Source organism: Pantherophis guttatus, chromosome 7 (assembly GCF_059756535.1).
Source record: "Pantherophis guttatus breed Tessera chromosome 7, ASM5975653v1, whole genome shotgun sequence".
Classification (NCBI taxonomy): Eukaryota; Metazoa; Chordata; class Lepidosauria; order Squamata; family Colubridae; genus Pantherophis; species Pantherophis guttatus.
This window is the reverse complement of record NC_142069.1, coordinates 49545705-49570493: the sequence shown is the minus strand read 5'-3', so window position 1 is coordinate 49570493 and position 24789 is coordinate 49545705. Positions and strand designations below refer to the sequence as shown.

Sequence of the window (24789 nt, the reverse complement as noted above, 5' to 3'; positions counted from 1 at the left end):
GCATAAATGTGAGGATGGTCATAAGTGTGAGGACCGGTCAAAAGTGCGAGGCCCAGTCAGAAATGACTTTTTTCAGCCCTCTGGGTAGTCCTTTTGTGCATATGGACTGCTCAGAGGGCTGAAAAAGTTATTTTTGACTGGTCCTCGCACTTTTGACCAGTCCTCGAACTTACGACTGTCCTCACATTTTACGTTTTTGCCCTATCTTGTCACCATGGTGAAGAAAAGCAGTTGTGAAATGAGTGACATGGTTGTTAAGAAAGCTGCACGGGCATAAATGTGAGGATGGTCATAAGTGTGAGGACCGGTCAAAAGTGCGAGGCCCAGTCAGAAATGACTTTTTTCAGCCCTCTGGGTAGTCCTTTTGTGCATATGGACTACTCAGAGGGCTGAAAAAGTTATTTTTGACTGGTCCTCGCACTTTTGACCAGTCCTCGAACTTACGACTGTCCTCACATTTTACGTTCTTGCCCTATCTTGCCACCATGGTGAAGAAAAGCAGTTGTGAAATGAGTGACATGGTTGTTAAGAAAGCTGCACGGGCATAAATGTGAGGATGGTCATAAGTGTGAGGACCGGTCAAAAGTGCGAGGCCCAGTCAGAAATGACTTTTTTCAGCCCTCTGAAAAAAGTCTATGCACATAGCCACGCCCACCCGGTCACATGACGAGCTACCCACGCCTACACAGTCACGTGACCAGCTAGCCACGCCCACCCAGTCACATGATTGCCAAGCCACACACCCCAACTAAGCCACGCCCACAGAACCTGTTGTTAAAAAATTGAATCCCACCACTGGTGAAAGGGCCTCATAAGTGGAATAGCCTAGGGCCTCTTTCAATCTAAATCCGGCCCTGGAGCCGACACTCCCAGCCAGAGATAGCCACACCTCCGGAGAAATCCAGGAGGTTCCATTGGTGGAGCCGGGAGAGACGGGAGGTCCCTCCGACCGGCTCGACGCCTCGCCAACAACTGAACTGCGCAGGTCAACCAGGATTAAGACACGCCCTGGTCACCTGCGTGATTTTGTATGTAAATATGTAAATAGATAGAATAAGTGCCTTCTGGGAGTGGAGGGGTGTTATGTATGTATCTATTTTGTGCGGGAAATTCAAATGTACAGTGAATCCTGATTGGTTCTTGGTCACCTCGGAAAAGTATATAAAGAGGGCTGTTGCCTGGGTTCTTTTGCTGAAGTCTCACCCTGAATTAAAGAGCTGTTGTTACTAGCCTGCTTGTGCCTCTCGTTATTCCCTTGCTACAACACTATAATTGTTTTAAAACCTATTTAAATAAATAGCAATTTAAAAATAAAGTGACATCAACTCAAAGCAAGCAATAATGCTGTGGATTTGGACAGCATGTGCTGTTATTGTCAACACCAGCAAAATAACCACAGCTGTAGTTAGGCAAGAAAATAATTGTCTATTGTGAGAGAATATTTATTGTGTTTTACTAGGAGATTCTCCTTTTTAAAGACAATCTTCTAAAGTGGCATTTAAAAGTATTCTGATTATACTGTTATCTTTCCTTATTTATTGCTGCTTTTTTAATGTTTGTCCTTGGAATGCTATGTAATAATTTTATTTTATTTTAGTAAAATTTACAATTAAAAATGCATTACAAGTCTTAAATCTGAAATGCTTATGATTTCATAGCAGCAGTCAGTTATTCAGATCCTAAGAGGGTATTCTAGACCAGTGGCCCCCAAACCTTTGGGCACCAGGGACCAGTTCTGTGAAGAGAGGTTTTTCTGTGGCCTAGTTTCTGGCATGCTGTGGACCAGTGCCGGTTTACGGACCAGGGGTTGGGGATCCCTGTTCTAGACAATTGTACAAGCAATAAATGCAGTAGAGATGATAAGACATTTGTCAGACAAGTCTGAAGTACCAAAGGCCTGTTTAAGAGCCAGGTCTTCAGGCTCCTTTGAAATACTAGAACCCTGCCAGATCGAATCAGCTGACCAGGTACAATGGGAGACCCTCAAGTAACCATATCCTATGGCTAATAATCAGGACCTTGAATCACATCCAGAAGCAAACTAGTAACTAGTACAGCTATTGAAGCAGAGATGTTACAGAGGGATACTAAATTATGCCCATCACTATCTATGCTGCTGCATTCAGGACCAGTTGGAGTTTTGGGGTAATCTTCAAGGGCAGTCCCATATAGAATGCATTGCAGTAGCCTAACCATGAGGTGATCAAGGTGAGTGACTATCTGAAGGACTCCCTGCCGCTCCCTGCCCAATTTAGGAAGGGGCAGAACTGATGCACCAGATGAAGGCCTTTCTGGTCAGAGCTGCCACCTGATCATTGAGCAGAAACTCAGTCAAGAAGCACTCAAGTTACACACCACCTTTGAATATGGAAGCACTATTCCATCTATTCTTTCATATATCTACATTTGTAGATATATAATTCAGGTATATTTTCTTGTTTGGAGAAATACATTTGGAAAAATTATTTTTGTACAATGTATATAGGGGATCTGAGGAAATTGTTATACATTTTTGAGAAACGGTACAGAAAACTAGGGATTCCAAGGAATATCTTCTGACTCTCTATCTATAAAATGAATGTTTTGTTTGCAGTCACAAATCTTGAAACTAAGCACTATTTATATTAATTTTCAAATTCTAAATATGTGTTCAAGTCCAAAAAAGTTGAAGAGCCCAGATCTATTAGCACCTAAATATTTACAGCTTAAAGGTATGACTATTTTTCTTTAAATATCCTGTTGTGCAGGATATTTACTTACTGTCAAGTATGTCAAGTAATTGACTGTCAAATATGGACTGTGGCTTTGTTATACTGTATTAGTATATTGATATGATATTACCTGAAGCTCAAATAACATTTTATCAACTTCTCCTGTAATCTTTTTATATGAGTTCATTACAACAAGATGGGATCTGTACCTCTTTTCCAAAATTAGATGCTTTTAAGTTTAATATTAATATAGACATTTAAAATTACATTTCCTGAAAGGCTGTGCAATTAAAGAATTATCTGGGCATTGTTTATAAGGAAAATAGAAAAAAAAAAAAGCTAAAGGAACTGGAAGAGGAAAAGGGCAAGTGTCAATTTTAGACAAGGTAAAAATGGGAAAATATATCATAGGAGAACAGAAAACACAGGATTGTCCCTGTGACAATCATTTTATGATGAAGCATTCAGTAATTGCAATTGATGTACCAATCAATAGAGGCAACAGTTATCCCATATTACCTGTGTTATTGTTAAAGTTTTAACTGTTTACAATTATATTCCATTCAGCAAATCTAAAATACTACATTTGGAAATTAAACCAGAAGGTGTAACAATCTATGAATGTTATGTTTCTTGTCTCAGAGCAATAGCAATTTCTCCCTTCCCCCAATTTATCTCCAAAATAGAATAAATGCTATCACTTCAAAAACAAATAATCCATTTTTTGCTGCACCTAAATAAAGCAGGGCAGCTATTTTACTTCAGCGTTTTTTCAAAAATAGCCTGTGGAGCTCAATCTGTGCATTGTCCTTGTCGTATTGACAAAACCAAGTGTTAAATCCACAATACTCTGAGATCAAGGGGATGTATAAGACATATGAAGTGTAAGAAACATAATTATGTAGACAGTCTCACTTTTTCCTCTGATATTTTGTCTAAAGTTTGACTAAAAGAAGCATATTCATCCACGTTTTGTTGTTCACATTCAGTAGTCTGGTTCCCATTGCATATAGCTGCTTAAATACAAGAAATGAAACAATTGAAAAACATTTGTTTAGCACCAAGTAAATATTTAATTATTGTAATTTGGGGCTCCACTTGAAAACCGAAAACCAATAAAAAAAATAATTCAGCTGGTACACTTGCAGAAGCCTGCAAGTCAGTGTTTTTCAAGCAGGGCAAGTTTGAGATGTGTGGACTTCTACTCTCAAAATAGCCAACCTGGCTAGCTGAGGAATTCTGGGACTAGAAGTCCATGCACTTTAAAGTAGTCACGCTCGAGAAGCACTAAGTGCTTACAAGCTACTGTATACCATTGTTATGGGAGTTGCCAGGATGGATCTTGAGAATTTAACAGACTGTAGCGCCTGATATATACCATCTCAACCAATCAGAAAATGCCTGCTCAGTTACCATTGGAATGATGGAAAGTGGCCTAATAGTAGGCATTCTCTGTAGAGACTCCCTTCCAATGGAAGAGCTTGCCTTTACCTTCCATGGTAAGGACTGCTCCCATCCTTATAGCCTTCTGGGAAGTTGTAAAAACCTGGTTTTTCCAGAGAGCATTTTAGGATTCATTCCTGAGCTGCCAATGTAGAACTTAGTCCTGTGTGTGGTTTTACATTCTGCATTATTTTATTAAAAATACACAACAAATCATCTAGAATCCAGAAATGAGGCATTGTGGTATAAATATAAAAATGGCTACTTGCATCCCAATAATATTATCCAAATAATTAACATAAATTGTCACTTTCACATTTTGTTTCCCAAAAACGTCTTGATAGCAACAGAATCACAGATTTCTGGTTTAATGCAACAGAACTATTTTGTTATCTGTAGGCATTCATAGTTAGCCAAAATATGCATCCTACAGTGCAAGCTGTGCCATTTCATATTTGTATTACAATATCAGAAACAAGTATAGTGTGAGCAGTGGTGGGATTCAAGTAATTTAACAACTGGTTTTCTGTCCTAATGATTTCTTTCAACAACCAGTTTGCCAAACTGCTCAGAAAGTTAACAACTGGTTCTCCCGAAGTGGTGCGAACTGGCTGAATCCCACCACTGGGTGTGAGGTATACAGTGACTTGCAGTGTCATGATGTGCATGTTATCACTCTTTCCCTAACAGTGGATGCCAATTATCTGTGAAATGCTGATGTACTGAAAAAGGTTTCATTTAAACAATGTCTCAGTTTAACTAGCTGTGATATGATTCTTTCAGCCGTGCATTAGCTCTTTACAGTCTTTTATTATTTTATTTTCAGTTATGTAAAAACGAGCAACCTCGGATTTGTTTCCAATTGAAACCCATGTGCTGTGCAGATCTTGCTTGGTTATCTGGGAAGAGTTCAATCTGGCTGAACCTGAGGAACAGGGTCCTTGACGTTATCAGCACCTCACCTGCCAATTAGATCCTAGTTCTTCTTGGCTGGTGACAACCTCTAGGATAGTGACTGTCAGGGGGTTCAGGCAATGATAAATTATTCATTGCAAGAAGGTATGTTCTCAAAGCCATTTAAGGAGGCCTTGGTTCGATCCCTCCTTTAAAAAAAATCATCACTTGATCCACCTGCCTGGACAAATTCTGTCCAGTTTCCCGTCTTCCCTTTTTAGGGAAGGTGATAGAAAAGGTGGTTACTTGGCAGCTTCAGAGAGTCCTGGATGAAACAGATTATCTAGACCCCTCCCAGTTACGATTCAGGTCGTTATGGGACAGAAACAGCATTGGTTGCACTTGTCGATGATCTCTGGCAAGAGCGGGATGGAGGTAGTACAACCATCCTTGCTCTTCTTGACTTCTCTCAGCAACCTTTAATACCATCAACCATGGTATCATTTAGGGCTAGCTATGGAGTTTGAGGCTAGGCAACACAATCATGCACTGATTTGGTTTCTTTCTCCAAGATCAGTCGCAATTGGTATTGATAGGGAGAGATTCCAGTCCATGGCTGCTTTTTTGTAGCATGCTGCAGGGCTCGGTACTCTCAACTCCTTTTGAGAGATCACCTGCCGCCATGGGTTGAAGTATCATCAGTATGCTAATGATGCTCAATTTATATCTCACCCATGGTAATCGAAGTGATGCTGTCACTACCCTCCAGTGATTCCTGGAGATTGGGCGGGGGGGAGTGTTTGGATGGGGGATAACAGGCTTTGATTGAACCGTGGTCAGACTGAATGGCTTTAAGTGCATGGAACTTCAAGATCCGGGACTTTGGTTCTGGATGGGATGGCACCATCCCAGACATCCCCCGTCTGCAATTCCTGGACTCATGATTGCTGCTTGAAGTTGTGGCTAGGAGACCCTTTGCACTACTTCACATTGTGTGTTAGTTGCATCCCTTCCTGCATCAGGAGTCTGCACTTAGTCACTCAAGCCCAAGTCATCTCGTGTCTGAACTACTGCAATATGCTCTACTTGGGGCTACCCTTGAAGAGTATTTGGAAGCTACAACTGGTGCAATGTGTGGCAGGTTGGCAGGGCCGGATTTAGATGAAAAGAGGCCCTAGGCTATTCCATTTATGAGGCCCTTTCACCTATAGTGAAAGTGTAATTTTAATTTTGCTAACAATTTGAATGTAGGCCCCTCTTGATCTTGAGGCCCCCTCTTGATCTTGAGGCCCTAGGCTGAAGCCTAGTTAGCCTATAGGAAAATCTGGCTCTGCAGGTTGGGCAGTCCTTGGGGCCCCTAGAATGGCTCGTTACACCACTGTTCTGCAAGCTGCACTGGTTGCCAGTTCGCTTCTGAGTGCAATTCAAGTTGTTATCACCTTTAAAGTCTTGCACGGCATGGATCCAGGTTACCTGAGGAATTGTCTCACCCCAATGGGACTGGCCTGCCCCACTCACCCTGGCAGAGAAGGCATGCTGTGTGCCCTGTTTGTCAAGGTATTCCAGTTGGAGGGGTGTCCGGGAGAAGAGCAATATATGCCATGTCTCCTGCCCTTTGCAACATATCCCCCTCCCCAACTCCAGGGTAAGATCTGCTTCCACTCTCCTGATCTTTCATAAGGCTCTGAAGACCCGGCTCTGCCAGCTGGTTTGCCCCCAAGGGGAAGAATGTTGGAGGTGGTTGATGGACCAATAGAAGATCCCACCTCTTCCCTTGTGATCCTGCTCTATTCTGCTCCATCTTTTAATTATAATTTGTATTTTTATTAGAAATATTTATTTTTATGGTTTCAGTGTTTTTAGTGTTGTAAGCTACCCAGAGTCCCCTTGTGAAGAGATGGGTGGCAAACAAATTTAATAGAACTATTAACCAAACTGCTTACCTGAAATGTTTTCATAAATAAATCTTATTAATCTAAAATACAATAATCCAAACAGAGCCAAAATACCATTTATTATTTTAGTTAGCACTTAGTATTTAAAATACTAATCCTGATTTGTAATTTTGTCCTGGTAATCATTTTACCAGATTTTTATAATACTGTACAGTTCCTTCTGTATTATTTTACATATCTTCCTGCTTCTATTTTTCTTTTCTAATTTTTAAATGTTATTAACATTCAAATTTAATTACAGAATATCATTAATTTAATAAAAAACTCCACTTGTTAACCCTCAGCACTTAGTTTTAGGATTGAAAATTATTGCTGCTCAACTTTGCCAGTAATGTTGCAGCTTTAAAATGAACTTTAAAATGCAGCTTTAAAATGAGTTTCTTTTCTGTTTCCCCCCAAATAAGACACCCCCTGATAATATGGCAATAAGTCCTAGCGCTTATTTCAGGGTTCAAAAAAGTATAAGACAGGGTCTTATTTTCGAGGAAATAAGGTATGTAAATGTAAGGAATTTCAGAATAATTTCTGTATCACATTAGAAAAATACAGAATGCCAAACCAAGCTTTTATAACTATCTGAAAGGTGCAGAAGCAATGGAAAAATAAAATACTTCATTCTACAATGCATTTCATTTATTGCAATTATTTCCTTCTAAGTTCTAGCATTTTCCAGTGACTATGACTGAAAAACACTTTAAGAGAAGACAGTGAGCTCTGGGTTGAAAATTTGAAACCAAATTTTCTGCAGACCCTAAACAAAGAAGTAACAAAAGATAAAGTGCATATAGGAAGAACAAGGGTCACAGACAAAAAAAAAAGTTGATCAAAACTCCAGATAATTTTAGTGCACCTTTGTGTAATTTGCATGTTCCCATTCAATTCTATATAATTCTGATTTTTCATTCCAAAAATGCTTAATAATTTAATTTTCATCATTAAATACTTATTAAAATAGTTTTAAAAATAATGACATCATGTACAAATGCTTATTTGAGGAAGCTTGGAATGTGTTGTGTTACTGTTGTCTATCTTGTCTTAACAGTCCTCTTACCCTTTGGATCCTGGCTTCAGGCTTGCAAAAGCTTTAGAGTTCTTAAGAGAATAGAACGTTTCATTGAGGAAAGAGATAAAATGAGAGTCTCTCTCAGACTTTTTGGATTCAAAAATAACCACAATGGTAAAATGAGGTTCAGGTCGGGTTAAGAAGTATGTGCTCTGAACTTTGTCATCATAGAAATGAACCACCTTTTCCAAAGTATTCAGATCAGAAGCTCTATCAGTCATAATCATGATGACATTAGGCCAGTGCATGACAGGCCTGTCATTGGGCAGCGATACCACTGCTGGATACTGGTCTACACCCTTTGGGGCTTCCCTGTAGGACTGGGGATGATGATAACCATGTCCCTGAAAGCTCTCTGAGCCACGATTGTCAAAGATTAATGAAACATTAATAGCATCGTATTTCCTGATGAAGCTAGAGATTTTCCCAAAATAATCAGGATTAGCTTTTGCAGTCAAAGTTTTCATTTCAGATAGGGTTGTTTGTCGACTAAGTGCCTCATGAAAGTAAAAGCTAAATTTGGCAAGGAGAATATTTTTCAATTTCATTAGCCACAGGAAAAGGTGTGGAGGTTGAACAGCTTTCTGAGACTGCCCACCAAAGAGATGCTTCTTTGTTTCCCGCTGCTTCTCAAAAATCTGTCCCCATGTCTGCAATTTGGTGTGAGCATTGTGCAAGTGGACCAAGGATGGGAGGAACTTCCATTCAGAGATCTGGGCCTGAGCCTTCAGAAGATGCATAAGCACATCAGTTTCTAACTGAAAACTGCCCTCCAGAGGACTAAGGATTGGATGATGAAATCTAGAAAAGGTGGAAAAATAGTACATAAAAGGTATTATCTCAACAAGCCATTTATTGTTTTAGTTAAACATATATACTTTAGTTCAATATATGCCGTATTTTTCGGACTATAAGACGCTCCGAAGTATAAGATGCACCTAGCTTTTGGGTATGAAAACAAGGGAAAAATATCTGCCTCTGAGCAATTTACCTCCTTGCAGCAAACAGCCTGGTCAGCTTCAGCACAGCCTGATTTAGCACAAGCAGCTGATTGGTGGTTGGATCAGCTTCCTGGAATACCGCCTATCAGTTGTTCCAGGCTGCGGGGATCGTCACCTCCCGTCGTCGGCCATCGCTGCTGTGGCCTACCGCCACATGCCCAGTTTTTGGCATCAGCACGCCATGTTTTTGCCCTCCGCACGTCCCCTTTTGGGCCTGTTCCAGGCGGCAGGAATCGCTGCTGCCACCACCCATCTCCATCGCCTGGAACGGGCCAAAAACGGGATGCACAGAGGCCAAAAATGGGGCACATGGAGGCCGAAAATGGGACGCATGGAGGCGGCAATAGGTGGCAGCAGTGATGGGCGGCAATGGTGGCGACGGGCGGTGGCAATCTCTGCAGCCTAGAACAGCTGATAGGCGGTAATCCCGGTCGGCCTATCCTTCCGCCATTCAGCTAATTGAGCTAAATCAGGCTGTGCTGAAGTTGACCAGGCTGTTTGCTGTTTTTCTGCAAAGAGATAATTTGCTGGGAGGCAGAGGCTGAAGGATGGGGGCCGGCAGGTGGGTGGGTGCTTCGGCAACATTTGCTGCATAAAATGCACAGACATTTCCACCCACTATTTTTTTTGGGGGGGGGGGAGAAGTGTGTCTTATATATTGAAAAATACAGTATACACACACACTCAATATTCTTATTTACAATATATCTTTATAGTATAAAAGGAGACTATCATTCCTTGTTAGTATTTCTAAGCCAACAATTAATGAAAGCTGTAATACCACACTTTTTTCACTGTTTCTAACAAAAATTAAATATTCACCAGGTAGTTCTATACTTGCTACAGAACCAGTTTGGTCTAGTGGTTAAGGCACCAAGCCAGAAACCAGGAGACTTTGAGTTCTAGTCTTGACTCAGGCATGAAAACCAGCTGGGCAACTTTGGGCTAGTCATTCTCTCTCAGTCCAAGCCCCCTCACAGGCCTGCTGTTGTAGGGAAAATAGGAGGAAGGAATATCTATTTATAAGAATTTTATGGTCCCCACTTATTGTCAGTAACTCAATGGCTTACAAAAATAAATATAAATATCAGGTATTGCTGCTTTATTTATAAAAATAAGAAAGACAGAATATAAATAAAATTAGATGAATGATCACTCTTATATCACTTAATGAGTTTATACCAAATCAGCACTAAGTACCCTTGGCACTAGATATCCAATATCTTAAGAGCTATGAATTATTTTATTTACTCTGATGGCACATCTAAAAAGATCATCATTATTCTCCAACAATTATCCAACAAACATTATCCATCCCATCTCATTTATGTGTGCACCTACAGAAGGCTTAGGTCTTAATACTTTCCAATGGCTTAAGAGAGATGAACTAAGGAAAGCATCAGTTATGTACTGTATTTTTCGGTCTATAAGATGCACTTTTTTCCACCCCAAAAGTGGGTGGAAATGTCTGTGCGTCTTATAGATCAAATGTTGAAGCCCCACCCACCCTTTGGCCCGAACCTTACAGTCTCTGCCTCTCAGCAATTTGTCTCCTTGCAGCAAACAGCAAACAGCCTCAGCTTCAGCACAGTCTGATTTAGCACGAGCAGCTGATTGGCAGTTGGATTGGCCGCCCAGAATGCCGCTGATCAGCTGTTCCAGGCTGCGGGGATCGCCGCTGCCCATCGCCACCTATTGCTGCCTCCACACACCTCATTTTCGGCCTCCGCACATCCCATTTTGGGCCCATTCCAGGCAGTGGGGATCTCCGCTACTGTCTAGAATGGGCCAAAAATGGGACATGTGGAGGCCAAAAACAAGGTGTGCAGAGGCCAAAAATGGGGCCCACGGAGACTGAAAATGGGGCATGCGGAGGTGGCAATGGGCAGCAATCCCCGCAGCCTGGAATTGATGGTATTCTGGGAGGCCGATCCAACCACTAATCACCTGCTCATGCTAAATCAGGCTGTGCTGAAGCTGAACAGGCTGTTTGCTGCTTGCTGCAAGGAGGCAAATTGCTGGGAGGCAGATTTTTTCCCCTTGTTTTCCTCCCCAAAAGCTAGGTGCATCTTATAGTCCAGAGTGTCTTATAGATCAAAACATATAGTAATTAAATTGTACTCCATGACATCACTTTTTCTTGTTGCCCCACCCCCCCCTCCTCTCCCCATTTCCTCAAAACACTTTTGGCTCGAAAATCACATTTGGGCCTATATTATACGTATTTCAGTTTTTTGCAAATCATAAATCAGATTATGGTCTGCATTTTTTTTAAAAAAATTTGATTTATATGCCGCCCTTCTCCAGAGCCTCAGGGCGGCTTACAATGTGTTAAGCAATAGCCTTCATACTTTTGTATATTTATACAAAGTCAGCTTATTGCCCCCACAAACTGGGTCCTCAATTTACCTACCTTAGAAAGGATGGAAGGCTGAGTCAACCTTGAGCCTGGTGAGATTCGAACTTACAGTAATTGCAGACAGCTGGTGTTAATCACAATGCTATCAGTCTGCTGAGCCACCAGGCCCTTTAAGCAACTGTGTACACATGTACTGGTTTTCTGGTTAAAAATGTAAAGATGAAAACAGTGCTATATTTGCTTTAGAATTCTAATTCTAAATATTATAATATATATAACTGAATATTGTCTAAACTCTTGCCTAAAGAATGTTGATACTATGAATATATTACATATTTTACAAAAATAGAAACTAAACAATCTTAGTTTTGAAATTTAAAACATGCTTTCATTTTATCCAATGGCTGATCTGGTGAGTCCTAATTAGAGTTTAGAATTAGATAGTAGACAACAGCAGAATTTCAGTGCTGTTGGCTAGACTGGAAAGTCCTAAAACATCCTGAAAACATAGTAAACCACTTTCTTACTGTTGGCAGAATAACTGTGAAAATAGTTACCAAGAGCTCAACTTGAGAGTATTGTTACCTTTACCATATTAATAAGAATTTTACAGATTTCCAGTCATTCTGTATAGTGTACACATACTAACCTTGAGCTATATCTTTTGAGGATGGATTCCAAAACATTTATCAGTTCCTCAGAGTTTATATACTTTTGGGTACTGAGGCTGTACATTTTTTCATAAAAGTCAGCAATTTCCATCCGAGCCTGGACAAAGAAGCAGAGCTGCTCAGAAAGATGAGAAAGTAGTTCTTCAAGGTGAGGAGCTGTTCCTCCCACTGCATTCCGACCAGTTGCTACCACTTTCTTCAGCTCATTATGTAGAGACGTATATATAGTTCGTATAGAATCTTTACGGCTGAAGAATGATTGCCCACCTATTGTTTGTTTTTAAAGAATAGGGTGTCACTAAAGATAGGAATGAAATGAAGATACAATATTCATGCAAATTTTCTTTTGATTGATACATTCAGGGGGTACACTTTAACAGCTGCTTTCATTATTCCTTAATACCAGTATATATTCATCCTGTAGTTAAAATATTAACTTACGATTTATCAGCATGATTTATTAAAAAACTTTCACCTCTCTCAAAATCCAACCTTTGTTTCCACAATATTTAGAACTTTAAAATTAGTTACAATGAAAAAGAGCTCCTTTCCTGGGAAATTAATGTAAACAGCCATTGTTAAATGTTGATACTTCACATTGCTACTAAAAGCTCTAGTCTAGGTGGTTCAGCTTTTTGACCAAGCAGAAGATGAAAGAAACTCTATATAACTATATAGGAGTCAAGGTAATGGCTATATGTACCAGAAGACCTGCATATAAAGCGACAAGACTAATAACCATGAAGAGAATTAAAGAAGTGAAAGAAAAATAACCCTTCCATGAAGGTAGAACCATAGGTAGCTGCAGGTTTAGAATGAATCAATTTTAAATTAGAAGTATACTTTTTTCCTTGCACTTTATCCTCTCTTAAATACTAAGACATTTTCATTACTTTCCTCAGAATGTGCCAGTCATTTTATTACCAAGTGATTCTTTTTAATATTTTCTTTTTCCAACTACTATATAGTTTCATTTCTCTCTCCAACTTCCTTTCTTCCTTTTATCTGTAACTTTTATTATGTGTCTTTAAGTCAAGATAGTTTTTGCTATCCTTAGTGCATATTTAGCAATACTACAAATTATATTAATTACCCACATTACATAAAGCAATATAATCCAGAAGAAAGCCTATTGATAATACCAATTTTGAGATTTCAAGGGCTAGTCTTAAAAATATGAATAAAATTTATACTACATTAGCCAGTCAGTCCTAGGGGAGATCAACCCTGACTGCTCTTTAGAAGGCCAGATCCTGAAGATGAAACTCAAATATTTTGGCCACCTAATGAGAAGGAAGGACTCACTGGAGAAGAGCCTAATGCTGGGAAAGATTGAGGGCAAAAGAAGAATGGGACGACAGAGAATGAGGTGGCTGCATGGAGTCACTGAAGCAGTCAGTGTGAGCTTAAATGGACTCCAGAGGATGGTAGAGGACAGGAAGGCCTGGACGAACGAAGTCGGACACAACTTCACAACTAGCAACAAACTGGCAGACTGTTCCTACTACACTTATGATATATATTACACCTATTGTTCACTACCCTCTCATTTTAAAGATGATTTTAGTTGTCATTTTTGTTCAGCTAAATTTAACAAAATTCAGGAAGAGCCTTAAAAGAAAATTCAGTTCCAAATGTTACCTACTAGCTTTCTCTGTGAGATTCTATAAAAGAACAGAGCTTTTAGTTCAAAATGGGCAGCACAGCTCCGCAAGTACTAATCTACATTACAGCCACAGTTAATCAGAAATGGGGGGGGGGGTGTTTCAACTTGTTACCTGTTTCAAGTAAACATTGATTTTCCTATGTAATCTGCACATTCTGTCCAAAAGTAACACCTCTCCACCATAAGCAAAAGCACCAAGGACAGTGGTACTGATAAGACCTCAACCCCAAATGTTTTCGCTCAAGATGCAGAGGGAGAAAAAGAGAGCGAGTCATTCTGAAGGGAGCAACGGTGCTTCGGATAAGCTTAGAAATGCACGAATTTGGAAAACTGAATCGGTTCTGTAAGAAAGGTCGGGATTCAAGCCTCCCCACCAGCACTGACTTTTGGCGAGCCCTGAGCGGGGCTCAGCAGATGAGAAAAAGTCTTCTTCCCCAGACCCAGCCCTACGCCGCCCTCCTCCTCTAGCCCTGCCCATGACTCAGGACTCCTTCGCAGGGAAGCGCCCCCCAAAGCAGAATGGAGAAGGTGGGATGCAGCGCCCAGCAGCAGCCCGACTTTGGGTACCTAGCTTCTGGCCCAGGAAGGTCATGCTATGGTAGGCTTTTTCAGCCGCCGCCAAATGGGCCAGCCCGGCCAGGAGCGAAAGCCAGCTGCTCCCGGCATTCTTATTCGCTTCGCGCTCCTTCTCCACATTGTCCTTGGCCTTGTCGTAAGAGAAGATGCCTAAATGAGAGAAAAACGTCTCCAGCACTGCCTGCTCCACCGGGACTGGCGCTCCCACGGGCATCGGCTCCCCCATTCGCTGCCCGCCGCCGCCGCCGCCGCGACGATCGCGGCTGCCTCCGCTCGCCAGCCTTTGCGCCAAGCGACAGCCCCGGACCCACAGGAACCACAGTCACGTGAGCGAGAGGCGAGGCCATGACAGGCGTGAGCCCAACCCCTTCCCCTTCAGGAGCCATTCCGGAGAGGCGGTTTTCAAAGGCTCAGCCCCACGTGACTTATCGGGGACGGGAAGGGCGTGGCAACGAGGTCTCTGTGGAAGCAATGGAGAAGCGATTCAGTTATTGGTTAGGAGGCAAACATTCTTCCGCGTGTAACTGATTAAGGCAGTGTTTCTCAACCTTGGAAGCTTGAAGATGGGTGCTGGCTGGGGGATTCTGGGAGTTGAAGTCCACCCATCTTCAAGCTACCAAGGTTGAGAAACACTGGATTAAGGTCTCATCCGTTTCAGACAGTAGCAAGAGCTAGCGAGGAAGTACTATCAGCTAAGGCCACAGAGCTGAGCTTAACTCGGGAACTTATTAGGGAAACGCTGAAAAAGGCTGCTCAGCGAAGAGGCTTAAAAATCAAACACTGATTGACTGTTTCAGTACCCAACAAGCTTTCTCCTGCTGAATAGCTTTTTCTAGCGCTTTCGTAATAGATGCTAACCCAAATTAAGTTCGCCTCTATTAGTAATAGAGGTCTACTGACCTTAGATGCAAAGGAAAAGTATGAAGTTTGAATAAGACCCATAGATCTTTCCCCCCCTATTTAGAAGAGCTGTGTGGTGGCCCAGTGGTTACCACGCATTCTGCTGACTGCCCACAGTTCCTCTTTCAAGGTTGACTCAGCCTTCCATCCTTCCGAGATTGGTAAAATGAGGATTCAGATTGTTGGGGGCAATATGTGGACTCTGTAAAGCAATATGTAAGTCTTAAGTCTGAATAGCTAATGCTATTCAGTTTGGATACGTGCTTATGTATTATTGTAAATTCTAGATCTCAGGACATAAAAGCAGGATTTATTTCCAGAACAAGCAGGACTGAAAGAAAAGTATACCTGAAAGAAAAGTGACATCAACAAGGTTTTTCTCTGGGCTTTCAGTGTATAAATGTGCTATTTTTAGAATACAATTGCAATGCTGCAATGTATTTTCCCAGTGAAGAGGGTCAATTACATGATCTGTGACATATTTTCCAAGTCTTATGATTTCTGTATTGAGGCACGTTTAATTCTAAAGAAGGTAGTGTAGCATCCACCCCTCCTAGAAGAATGAAGTATTTTAGGAAATACTAAAAAGGCAAGATAAAATATTTCCCTTAAAAGAGAAATAAAAATCTTAAAGGAAACAGAACCCCAGCACCCTGCCCCCAGCAGATATTTTGGTGCACATTAAGAAAGACTGGGCCAGCCTATCTACAAAAAACCTCCAGCTCCAGGGTAATGGGATTAAGACATGACCCCTCAGGACATAATAGGATTAGCCCTCTACCCATCTAGCAGCAGGGCTCACTGCATTTCAAAATTTCCTAAGGACCAGCATCACCCAGCAAGGTTCAACCAAACTTAGACAACCTCAGCTATGACCCCTGCATAGCCCCATGGGAGTCTAACAGTAGCCAATAGAATATATTCTTGCACAGGAACAAGAAGCTCAAGTTCAAAGCCCAAGAGAGGTATAAATTTACCTCTCTCTCTCCACACCATGTGGTCAGCTGCCCGGGACCTCAAAACCCATGTGGTCCTGTCCATCAATAAACATCTTTCCAATCAGCCTCCATATTTCCAGTGTCTTTCTCCCCACTTGGAACTGAACGAGATGGATATTTCTTCAAACAGTAATACTATTTTTGAGAAAATGTATTGTTCAACTGAACATTATTGAGTTTTCTGCATCTTTACTTAGCATGTTGCCAGACAGAAATTAAGTTTTACTTTTATAAAGTTGAAATTGTTTATGAAAGTTGATGTAAATAAACATGCCCTGTGAACATTTATGCAAGATCTAAAATTCTTATCACCTCAGCCTTCTGCATAATTAGGGTATAGTAGAGCTGGGACCAAAATTCATCATTCTAAGGAGATATTGAATTTTGAAGCATTTTATTTGCAAAAGTGAGAACCACCTCTACTTGATTATGTCCACTTGTCCCATCATGTATGACATAAGAAACATGCTATGGATTTTGTCAATTAGTTCATCTGGAAAATGCCAGGAAGAGAGCACCTTTTGCGTTATGGCATCTACTTTGTGGAACATAATTTAGATTGGCCTTGAACCTGTTGGCCTTTGCAAGGGCTGGAAGGATTGGAGTCAGAGCCTGTAAAGCTGTTGTGTTTATATTTGTCTTGGTTGCTAGTTAATGCTTATTGTTAAACATTTAAAATGTTTAAAACTGTTGCCATTCACAGTCACACTGATGAGATGAGGAGCCATATAAATAAGAGTAGAATAAATATGGTTTAAAACATAATCAAATGTTCAAAAAACTTTATTGATACATGGACCATATCAATCAAGCCTACATTTAGAAGAATGTATTTGGTCTCTTGGTAGTGAAGCGTGGCTTATGCTGACGGCGCAACACTCTGTGTGGCAGAGGGAATTTAATTTTAGAATCCTGTAGAAAGAAATTAAATTTCATTAGAAGCCCAAATAAAATTTCACCAGTGAGTACTATTCAGAAAATTTTAAGAACACTTTCTAGTGAAAACACATATATTTCTAATGTTAGTACCAAGTGATTATTTATTCTATGCAAAATAAAGGATGGATTTCTTAGAGCACAATTATAAAATATTTTTTTTAATAAACAAGCCAAGTGGTTATATACTTTTTAAAGTAAGTATAATGCTAAATAGTAAGAAACTGGATCATTTTGGAAAATTGTTTTTTAAAAAATATATATTAGAACTCTAGCATATTAGCATTTTTAGTATTGTATGTTTGTCAGATTAATATCTCATTTTCTCTAGAAGATCAAATTGGTACACAAAGTATTCTTCTTCAGCTTTTTTCCAACAAACCTGCAGTAATTTCTGTAGTTATCTGAACAGTCTGTGACTCCAAATTAATGGAGGAACTTCAATATATATGCGTTCAATCAATCTTCTTATAGTCATTGACCAGAATTATAAAGTTTCATAGAAAGTAGAAAAATTTCCAAATTGTACAGTTTGAGAACACACACACACTTAAAATTTGTTTTACTTACATGGAACTGTTTGACAGCAGGTCTGCGGCATTTGCTAGCAGCAATCTCTTCAACCTTCATGATCTGAATAGAATGAGCACGGGCTCTATGACGTGCTCCCATATCACGATCTGCAATTCATCAGTTGAATTACACATTTTAGCAAAAGAATTAGCTCTGATCTAAATACTCTTATACTAATCTCCATATAAATAAGTTATTTGTTGTAGAATCTTCAATTTCACTTTCAAAAACACTTCAGCTCTTGAAAGGCGACAAGAAACATTTAATATCTGCACACATGACAAGAACATTTTATTATAAACAATGCTCTTTGGGTTTGCATGCAGTTAAAAAAATTACAAAACTAGTAACAATTTATGGCTCTGCCATATAAACTAAGCAAGCTTAATTAGAGGAGAATCAACAGGTTCTAGAAATGAAAAGTGTAATAACTACATTCAATCATTTGTATCCAAGAATATGTTTAGATTTTTTTTAAAATAAATTAATGTATGGCATGTTATCTATACTTTTTAAAATTAGGTGGACTTGAATTTCAGGTTTAAGGGAAGCTAAATATGCAATAAACATTTATATAGGAATTCAATTTGCTGAATTTATTTAGAAAGGCTTAAATTATGTTGTGATGTAATCTTTGATCTGCCTACCTTAAAATAGCCAAATTTAACTGCGTTCCCAAGGAAATGTGTGGATCTCCAAACTTTTGAGTTTAGTTTTACAAACTTTATAACATTTTGTAAAAAAAATGTTATTGTGTTATATTTAAATTAATCATATTATTATTATATAACATTATACACTGCTACAAAGAAACCTATTAAAAAACTGTAATGGGGGAAACTGGGGCAAGGGGGATAAACAAACAAACTTAGGAATTTATTTTTTAAAAATAACCAAAAATAAAACCAAACACACAGAGAAATCAAACAATTCAAATTATATAACTTTCTTTAATTTTAATATTAATTTTTAAGCAATAAATTAAACATAGACCACAAATAATGATATTATCTTATTATTATCTCTTTGTGAACAAAGGTAATTTGAAAGCAGTTGACAAATTTTTATTAAAACAAGTTTTAACTTTTGGAGCACAAGTAGCTTCCAAGAATATATCACTTTTTTGCAGCAAATCAAACACGAATCTATCAAAGATTCCTGAGATTAAGATTCCCAGTTTTAAGGATATTTAACAAATCACTGACATCTCTCCAAGAATGTGGTTCAACATTAACATAAAACTGAGAAGGAATTACAAGTGAACATGTCTATTTCATGTTTCTTCAAATTTATTATATATCCAGCATAAAAGGGGAACTTTCTTAAAGCATCCTTTGACTAACTCAATTAGCCCTATCAAAGAGTTTTTCTGAACTGAATGAATGTTTAGGATATTACAAACGTATCTAATATTAAACTTTGAAGCTACTGATTGAATAATAGAGCATACTCCAAGTATCTATACCAAATTTCTTGCATATTGTCCAAATTAATTTTGAATTTTTTTGCTTTGGCAATAAATAACAATAATAAAAGTGCTCCATGGCTTAGGACCTGGGTACCTACGAGACCACCTTCTGCAACCAATAACCTCCCACCAACCAGCACGCTCCCACAGGGTGGGCCTCCTCAGGGTGCCGTCACTAAAGCAATATCGACTGGTGGTTCCCAGAGAAAGAGCTTTTTCTGTGGGGGCACCTATCCTTTGGAACAGGTTACCCCCAGGGATACGAATGATCCCAGATCTTCGTACTTTCCGTCGTGCACTTAAGACCTTTCTGTTTCACCAAGCCGGGCTGGCATAAATCTCTTCTAATTGTTCTAAAACTTTATGCTGAAGATTCTTAACCGATGAACCAAATTATAGCTTAATCATCTTATATTCACATTTTATATGTATGTTATTTTAACTGTTGACCGCCCTGAGTCCTTTGGGAGAAGGGCGGTATAAAAATTAATTAATTAATTGTCTAATACGAATAAAGGCCTTCTGGGATACATCAAATGGTCTTGATTGACAATTTGGATTTGAAATAAATGTCATGTAGCTTAGTCAATATTTAAACTAAGGTTGTCTAAATGGCACTGTATAAAATAACATAGCAGTCATAGCTAATCGTAATATGTAACACATTTCAACAATACAATTTTAACATTCAGTACAGGTAGTCCTTGACTTACAACAGTCCATTTAGTGATCGTTCGAAGTTACAATAGCACTGAAAAGCAACTGACCATTTTTCACATGACCATTGCAGCATCCCCATGATCACATGATCAAAATTCAGATACTTGGCAACTGACTTATATTTATGATGGTTGCAATGTTTCGGGGGTCCTGTGATCATTTTTGTGACCTTCTGATAAGCAACATCAATGGGTAACCAGATTCACTTAGCAACCATGTTACTAACTTAACTCCAGTGATTCACTTAACTATGGAAAAAAAATCTTAAAATGGGGCAAATTCCACTTGGCAACTGTCTCACTCAGCAACATAAATTTTGGGCCTGATTGTGGTCGTAAGTCAAGGGTTACCTATATTACCATTTGAGAGTCGGCTTGGTGTAGTGGTTAAAGCATTAGGCTAAAGAGCAGAAATCCCATGAAAGCCAACTGGGTGATCTCAGGTCAGTCATTCTTTCTCAACCCTAGGAAAGTGACAATGACAACCCACTTCTGAAATCTTTTCAGGAAAACTGCTGGGATTTGTCCAGGCAGTTGTTGGGAGTCAAAACTGATTTAAAGGCACCCAAAACTCCCCCATTATTTACTATCTTCTCAGTAAAAAGAATACATTAGCTAGTAGTCAAAGTAACAGGAACATTATTGTAAAACCAACACTTAGGAATATCAATTCTGCAACACTTTTCTTTTATGATAGTGATATCTTAAGATGATCTAATACTGAATGGCTTCTACTTACAGCACTGTGTAACAGCTCCAGCAGTTGTTAAATCCCTGTACTCCCTGTACATATTGTGAGTTCCACTACGAGAATCATAGCGCAGCCAGATACCAAAATTTTTCACCTTCAGAGGAGACTTCTCAAAAACCTAACAGAATAAAAATACCCATGTTAAAACAACAGAAAACCAATCAGTATTGTTTTAATTAGCATGTCAAGTCTACAATGAATTAATTAGAACGAACATCCTAAAGCTGTAATCCAATTTCCACAGAATACATTAGAATCTAATAGTTTCTCTGAATCTGACTAGACAGGGAAAAAAACATACCCAGGATTACATGAATCTAATCCTGAAATAAACTGAAATCTTTATGCAGAAGTCAGTAGCATTGTACTATGATTCTTTGCCCACCCAAAGTGCTTTGAATTCAGCAGACACAAAATTGGTTCCATTTATTACTATTTCTATTTCATGGTCTGCTGTGAGGACAGATTTATCTCTATAAAAATATTCATTGACCTATGGAAGGCCACCTCAGATTAATTCTTCATTAGCACAGGCACCACATAGAATCAACCTGTAGCTCTCTGAAGAAGCCAGGACTGGTTTGCTTCTCTAGCATTCTATCAAAAGTAGTGATCAACTAGGTGCCTCCACATGCTGGACATAAAATTGATGGACATTCAAAGTAAGGTAAGAACTACCTTACTTTGCAACAGAAAATTAGCAATGGATTGTGCAAAGTTTAACCTTTTACCTCTCTTTGCCAAATTCATTGAAAGAAATTTAAAAAGGGCACTCTTGGAAAAAAATATTTCCATAGTTTCAATTTTAAAAGAATTTTATAATTTCTATCCCATCTACGGGGCACAAAAACAGCAATTATTTTTTATGTTTATCTTCAATAAAGGTCTTTTTATGTTTATCTTCAATAAGGGCCATTCATTTCATCAACAGTCATGAAATGAAATAGGGTAAAGTAATTTAAGGATTTTACACATCATGATGGTACCAGTAATGGAAATTTTAAGACAAACTTTTTTGGAAAACCTTTTAATCCAATGAGTATAGGTAGTATTAGGAATAAGCAGTATTAGAAAATATGCTTTCAATATTTAAATCTATTCCACTTCCTATTACAATACCTGTCCACAGTATACAATTTCTCCAGAAGATTTTTTCATCTTCTTCAGCTGCGAGACAAAATACCAGAAACGGGACTTTGCAACAACATGGTTAGGAGCAAAGATACGCATCCGATAGAGAGGTGGTGTTGGACATTTGGGAGTAGGAAGGCATCTCCCAACAACTTTATACTCCCTCAGCTTAAAAGAAAGAAGAGAAAGAAATATTAATAAAAATCCATTCTAGTTTTAGAATCAAACTTGATCAAGAGATGCACTTACACATTTAGAAAAAGGTGTTATTTAGCTGCTTTACTAAATCAAACGAAGCCCACGATTCCCCAATGCTCTGTAAATTCAGCTATAAAGATTTTCAAAAACAATAATTACAGAGGTAGAGTACCTACTATCTATTTGAAACCTCCCCGAGGAGTTCAGTCTTGAAAACCGATTAGAGCGAAAAGAACCTAAGAATGACATGAGTGGGATGGCTACAACTGTATTTTCTTCCCAACTAATCTCGTTCTAATATTGCATCCTAGGTTCGGGAAAGATGTTGCGAGTTGAATCCGCGACTTGAGCAGCCGACCGGGGCCCACGCTACAGGAACTAGCGCAGGGGAGACGGCCATATTGGGTGCTCACTCGTGGCAGAGGAAAAAGACGACTGCAAGAAGGTTCCCGAATGGAGATTCCCTCCCCGCCTTTCTACCACTCTTTGCCTCGCTCGCATTCCTTTGGCCACGCAGCAGCAGAGGCCTCTCCGCACGAGACCCCCAGCAAGGCCACACGCGCAGCACTCACCGTGCCCGACGCCTTCATGGTGTCGCCTCTCTCGCGGCCGCCCAGAAAAGGAAGTTTCGCAGGCGCAGCACGCACACGTGACCATTGCTAAGACGAAGTACCGCCTTGCCTACGACCGGCTACCGACTATTGGACGTTCTTATTGGATATAGAGAATGTCTGTCTTAAAAAGCCCGGTTTCACCATCTTCTAATCGCCCAAGTGCGACTTTTAGGCGGCGACTTAAAGCTTTAATTCGTCTCTAATCGATTTGGGTGGGCGTGGTTTTTTTCCTCATGGTTAATGAACCGCTTTGGTGACTTCTGAAGACCGACAATGCTATTATTTGTTTTCGCCGGTTTGTTTGCTGTTTGCTATATTATTGTTTAAACAATTAAAAGTAGTCTTATTCCTAGATAATATGAATCTATGGCTTGCTTAATTAATGTACAGAATTTCTGAACACGCCACAGTTAACTGGGTGATTGGAGCAGGCGAAAGTCCGCTTCGCCTGGGTCTCTGAGCTGGTGCAGATCGTCGATCGGGGGAAACGAAGGGTTCGCTACAAGCTGTGAACGGATTGAAAGCGACTAGGCAGAGTAATCTGAATTCCAGCAAGCCGCTGTAGAAGTGAAGGCTTGATTATGCGAAGGGTCCCTAATGGCGGCTCCCTAGGTGGCTCAGTGGCTAAGACGCTGAGCTTGTCGATCAGAAAGGTCGGTGGTTCGAATCCCTAGTATAGGACGTCTGCGTGAGCAGGGGGTTGGACTAGATGACCTCCAAGTTCCCTTCCAACTCTGTTACTGTTACTTCGAGACAGCCAGCGTGGTGCAACCGGAAAGCTCACTGGGCGACTTACTCTTGCTCTGCTAGCCTAAGCACAGTGTTGTTGTGGCAAAAATTTGAAGGGAACACGATGCTTCTCAAAGGTCTTGAAGGAAAGATGGTATATCAATGTAACAAATGTGTAAGTAATTTGGAAACACTTGCATAGCTTTATCTCTCCTTTTGAATGAATCCCAGAGTCCAGTCATAAACTCTGCCAATATCCTGTTTCCCCCAAAATAAGACATCCCCTGATAATAAGCCCAATCGGGCTTTGAATGCAGGGCAATAAGGCCAAGTACTTATTTCAGGGTTCAAAAAAATATAAGACAGGGTCTTATTTTCGGGGAAACACAGATTCATTATTTGAGAGAAGAGTGATGCTTAAAGGTAACTATATAACTAGAATACTGTTTCTAATATTAAAAAAAACCTGCATTACAGCCTTTTCCAGAGAGCTAGGTCTTTGCAGAATACATCCAAAATAGGATAATAATTTAAGCTGGGTTATTTGTGCTTTGAGTAAGAATGGGTTGATGTGTTCAGTGATCTGTTTGTTTTCTTGGCTGTCCATGGTATTCTAAGAAGTCTTCTCCAACACCAGAAGAGTCTTGGTAGGCTTCCTATCCTGCTTTTTCAAAACCCAACTTTCCCAATAGACTGAATAATATTACCAGTTGTTGGCTCTAGATATGTCATAGAAAATGAAGAATCTTATGAGAAAATGCAATCATGCTACATCCAGCAGGAATCTATCTTCACTTCATCAATAACTAGCCTAATTAAATGGGTTCTAAATTTAAATGTAATTTGAATATAATTATGATAACATATAGAAAATGTAATTTCCCAACTGATAGAGAATCTTTGGACTTGTAGTTATAATTTAGTCAATATTAAAATATACCAGAGTTTACTGCATTCTTCATTACACCGAACCACGAATCCACTCACTTTTGGTGAATATATTTTATTTATTTATTTATTTATTTATTTTAAAATTTATATACCGCCCTTCTCCCTGAGGACTCAGGGCGGTGTACAGCCAGAATTAAAAAACATGGAATACAAATATTAAAAAACAATTAAAATATATATAAATTTGGCCCAAGATTAAAAATACAAACCAATTAAAACATTTAAAATTTCTTCTTAAACCAGCCCGGCTTGCTGGAAAAAGTGAGTTTTAAGGGCACGGCGGAAGGCACTAAGGTATTGGATTCTCCTTATCTCTGGGGGCAACTGATTCCAGAGGGTACGGGCCCCCACAGAGAAGGCCCTCCCCCTGGGGGTCACCAGCCTACATTGATTGGCTGATGGCACCCTGAGGAGGCCCTCTCTGTGGGAGCGCACGGGACAATGGGAGATCATCGGTAGCAGCAGGCGGTCTCGAAGATAAC

The 24789-nt window shown here is 39.6% G+C and overlaps 2 protein-coding genes and 1 non-coding gene across 3 annotated transcripts; all 3 read right to left on the bottom strand.

Moving 5' to 3' along the window:
• Positions 1-7621: 7621 nt before the first annotated feature.
• Positions 7622-14761, bottom strand: KICS2 (KICSTOR subunit 2). The gene is made up of 3 exons (XM_034402764.3): positions 14331-14761; positions 12076-12364; positions 7622-8867 (listed from the first exon to the last, which is right to left on the bottom strand). The coding sequence occupies exons 1-3, from the start codon at positions 14563-14565 to the stop codon at positions 8051-8053; spliced, it is 1341 nt and encodes a 446-aa protein (XP_034258655.1). The 5' UTR covers positions 14566-14761; the 3' UTR covers positions 7622-8050.
• A 2243-nt stretch (positions 14762-17004) lies between these two features.
• On the bottom strand, positions 17005-22736 carry RPL18A (ribosomal protein L18a). The gene is made up of 5 exons (XM_034402815.3): positions 22586-22736; positions 21804-21983; positions 20673-20802; positions 17744-17853; positions 17005-17149 (listed from the first exon to the last, which is right to left on the bottom strand). Exons 1-5 carry the CDS (start codon positions 22601-22603, stop codon positions 17057-17059), a joined length of 531 nt encoding a protein of 176 aa, XP_034258706.1. The 5' UTR covers positions 22604-22736; the 3' UTR covers positions 17005-17056.
• Positions 17945-18073, bottom strand: LOC117655956 (small nucleolar RNA SNORA68). Its single transcript, XR_004588832.1, has one exon. It is a non-coding gene; the product is annotated as a small nucleolar RNA SNORA68 (small nucleolar RNA).
• Positions 22737-24789: the final 2053 nt, after the last annotated feature.

What these genes read in the sequence shown, in the direction of transcription:
- RPL18A (XM_034402815.3), bottom strand. An exon ending in TGGAGCTGTTACACAGTGCT is followed by an intron (nt 17,854 to 20,672) that starts GTAAGTAGAAGC and finishes GATGAATTGCAG; the next exon opens with ATCGTGATATGGGAGCACGT. An exon ending in CTGCTGTCAAACAGTTCCAT is followed by an intron (nt 17,150 to 17,743) that starts GTAAGTAAAACA and finishes TTCTTTCTACAG; the next exon opens with GATTCTAAAATTAAATTCCC.
- KICS2 (XM_034402764.3), bottom strand. Translation starts at nt 14,565, where the DNA reads ATGGGGGAGCCGATGCCCGTGGGAGCGCCAGTCCCGGTGGAGCAGGCA. An exon ending in CTTCCTGGGCCAGAAGCTAG is followed by an intron (nt 12,365 to 14,330) that starts GTACCCAAAGTC and finishes AACAAACAATAG; the next exon opens with GTGGGCAATCATTCTTCAGC. An exon ending in CTCAAAAGATATAGCTCAAG is followed by an intron (nt 8,868 to 12,075) that starts GTTAGTATGTGT and finishes CACCTTTTCTAG; the next exon opens with ATTTCATCATCCAATCCTTA.